Source organism: Octodon degus, unplaced genomic scaffold, assembly GCF_000260255.1.
Source record: "Octodon degus isolate 3935 unplaced genomic scaffold, OctDeg1.0 scaffold05798, whole genome shotgun sequence".
Lineage (NCBI taxonomy): Eukaryota > Metazoa > Chordata > Mammalia > Rodentia > Octodontidae > Octodon > Octodon degus.
In genome coordinates, this window is record NW_004530374.1 from 1 (window position 1) to 1,428 (window position 1,428).

At 58.5% G+C, this 1,428-nt stretch overlaps 1 protein-coding gene and 1 non-coding gene across 2 annotated transcripts; both read right to left on the bottom strand.

Moving 5' to 3' along the window:
* Window positions 1-56: 56 nt before the first annotated feature.
* Window positions 57-1,215, bottom strand: LOC101572273 (melanoma-associated antigen D4-like). The gene is made up of 2 exons (XM_004648853.2): window positions 862-1,215; window positions 57-499 (listed from the first exon to the last, which is right to left on the bottom strand). Exons 1-2 carry the CDS (start codon window positions 886-888, stop codon window positions 65-67), a joined length of 462 nt encoding a protein of 153 aa, XP_004648910.2. The 5' UTR covers window positions 889-1,215; the 3' UTR covers window positions 57-64.
* Window positions 1,151-1,279, bottom strand: LOC111814992. The gene has a single exon (XR_002819822.1). It is a non-coding gene; the product is annotated as a small nucleolar RNA SNORA11 (small nucleolar RNA).
* Between the last annotated feature and the right edge of the window lie 149 nt (window positions 1,280-1,428).

Genomic DNA, 1,428 nt, shown 5'->3' on the forward strand with positions numbered 1-1,428 from the left:
CCACAGCCCCCCCCCCCAACTCATCCATAATCATCCCAGAGGGTCTCAAGTCCCCACGACAGTCTTACTGGATCCAGGAGAAAAAGCTGGCACCAGTTCTAGCGGCATTTCTGGTACGGATGGTGGAACTGGTGCTGGGGCCATCCAGGACGCTGGTGCTGGCCCCACCGTTGGTACCAGCGCTCACGCCAGCTCTCCACGTGGCTCTCCTGTTGGCACGGCTGCTATTCAGGATGTACTGGTGGTACCTGGCCCAGAAGGCAAAGGGGATCCTGGCCCAGGCATCGCCAAAATCCCCATCTTCATCCCAGGTGAGCAGTTCGGCCTGTATGTCATCCCAGCTCCACCGTCCAATCAGAGCTTCATCTCCGATGTTCATCTGGGCCCTCATCTGGGCCCTGGCATGTTCCTCAGCCATATCCATGTCCATAATCTTGAAAGCATCATCCACAGCCTCCAGAAAATGAGCCTTCCACTCCCGGGGATCTCGGTTCTGGTGCTGAGGTGGGGGAGAGCAGACGGCCATAATGCCAGGGTTACTTCACTGTCCAGGCACTCCTCGTGCCAGCCACACCTTCCCGTGCTCACGCTCTAACACGCCCAGCAGCGTGGCAGCTCCCACGTTCTCCAAGGTTAGCGGGCAGCATGACCCTGGCCTGAAAAGCCCGGGTTCCCACTGTTTTGAGCCAGAGCTGGGACCACCCCCTAAACCCCACGCCACGGCCCCTGCGAGCCTGCGTAAGAAACTCAGCAACCTCGCAGGGCCTCTGCAGAGGAAAGAGGAAAGGTGGCGACCGAGGAACAAATCAGGCAGGGCAAGCGCCAGCCTGCTGCTGGCATCTGACGGGTGCTCTCTGGTACCTGGGCGATGAATCTCAGGACCCTCATCTTGCTGGTCTCGTGACAGGCTCTCAGGCCCCAGAGGAACTCATACTCCGGCGGGCTGCTGCTGGGGACCTTCTTGTATTCCAGGTACCTGAGTGTGAGAGGGAATCAGCCTTTGCTGCTCACCGAGCTGAGCTGTGGCGGAAATGCTGTGTTCCAGGCAGGCTCTCCTCGGCCAGAGTGCTGGCAGCCCCTCTTGGAAGAGGACGCCACAGCCTCAGGCCTGTGTTCCTGCCTGGAAGCCCTGTCTAGATTCAGAGGTGACACGTGTAGGGCATTTGCTCATTGGGAGGTCACAAGGGTTGTGCCCCTCTTCACAACGGCCCTGGGTTGCTGTTGGGTGTGTTGTAAACAGAGGAGCCATTCTTCGGAACCTCTGCTCTGAGCACACCCCATGGCAAGGCTCCCCAAAGAGGGCTGGCTGAGTCTGGGCAAGATGCACTTCAGAAAATAGAAACATTCAGCCAAGGTTAGCTACACTACATGCACAGCCTTCATCTCCCTCGCTCGCTTTCAGCGCTTTCAATGCTAACAAGCAGCTGG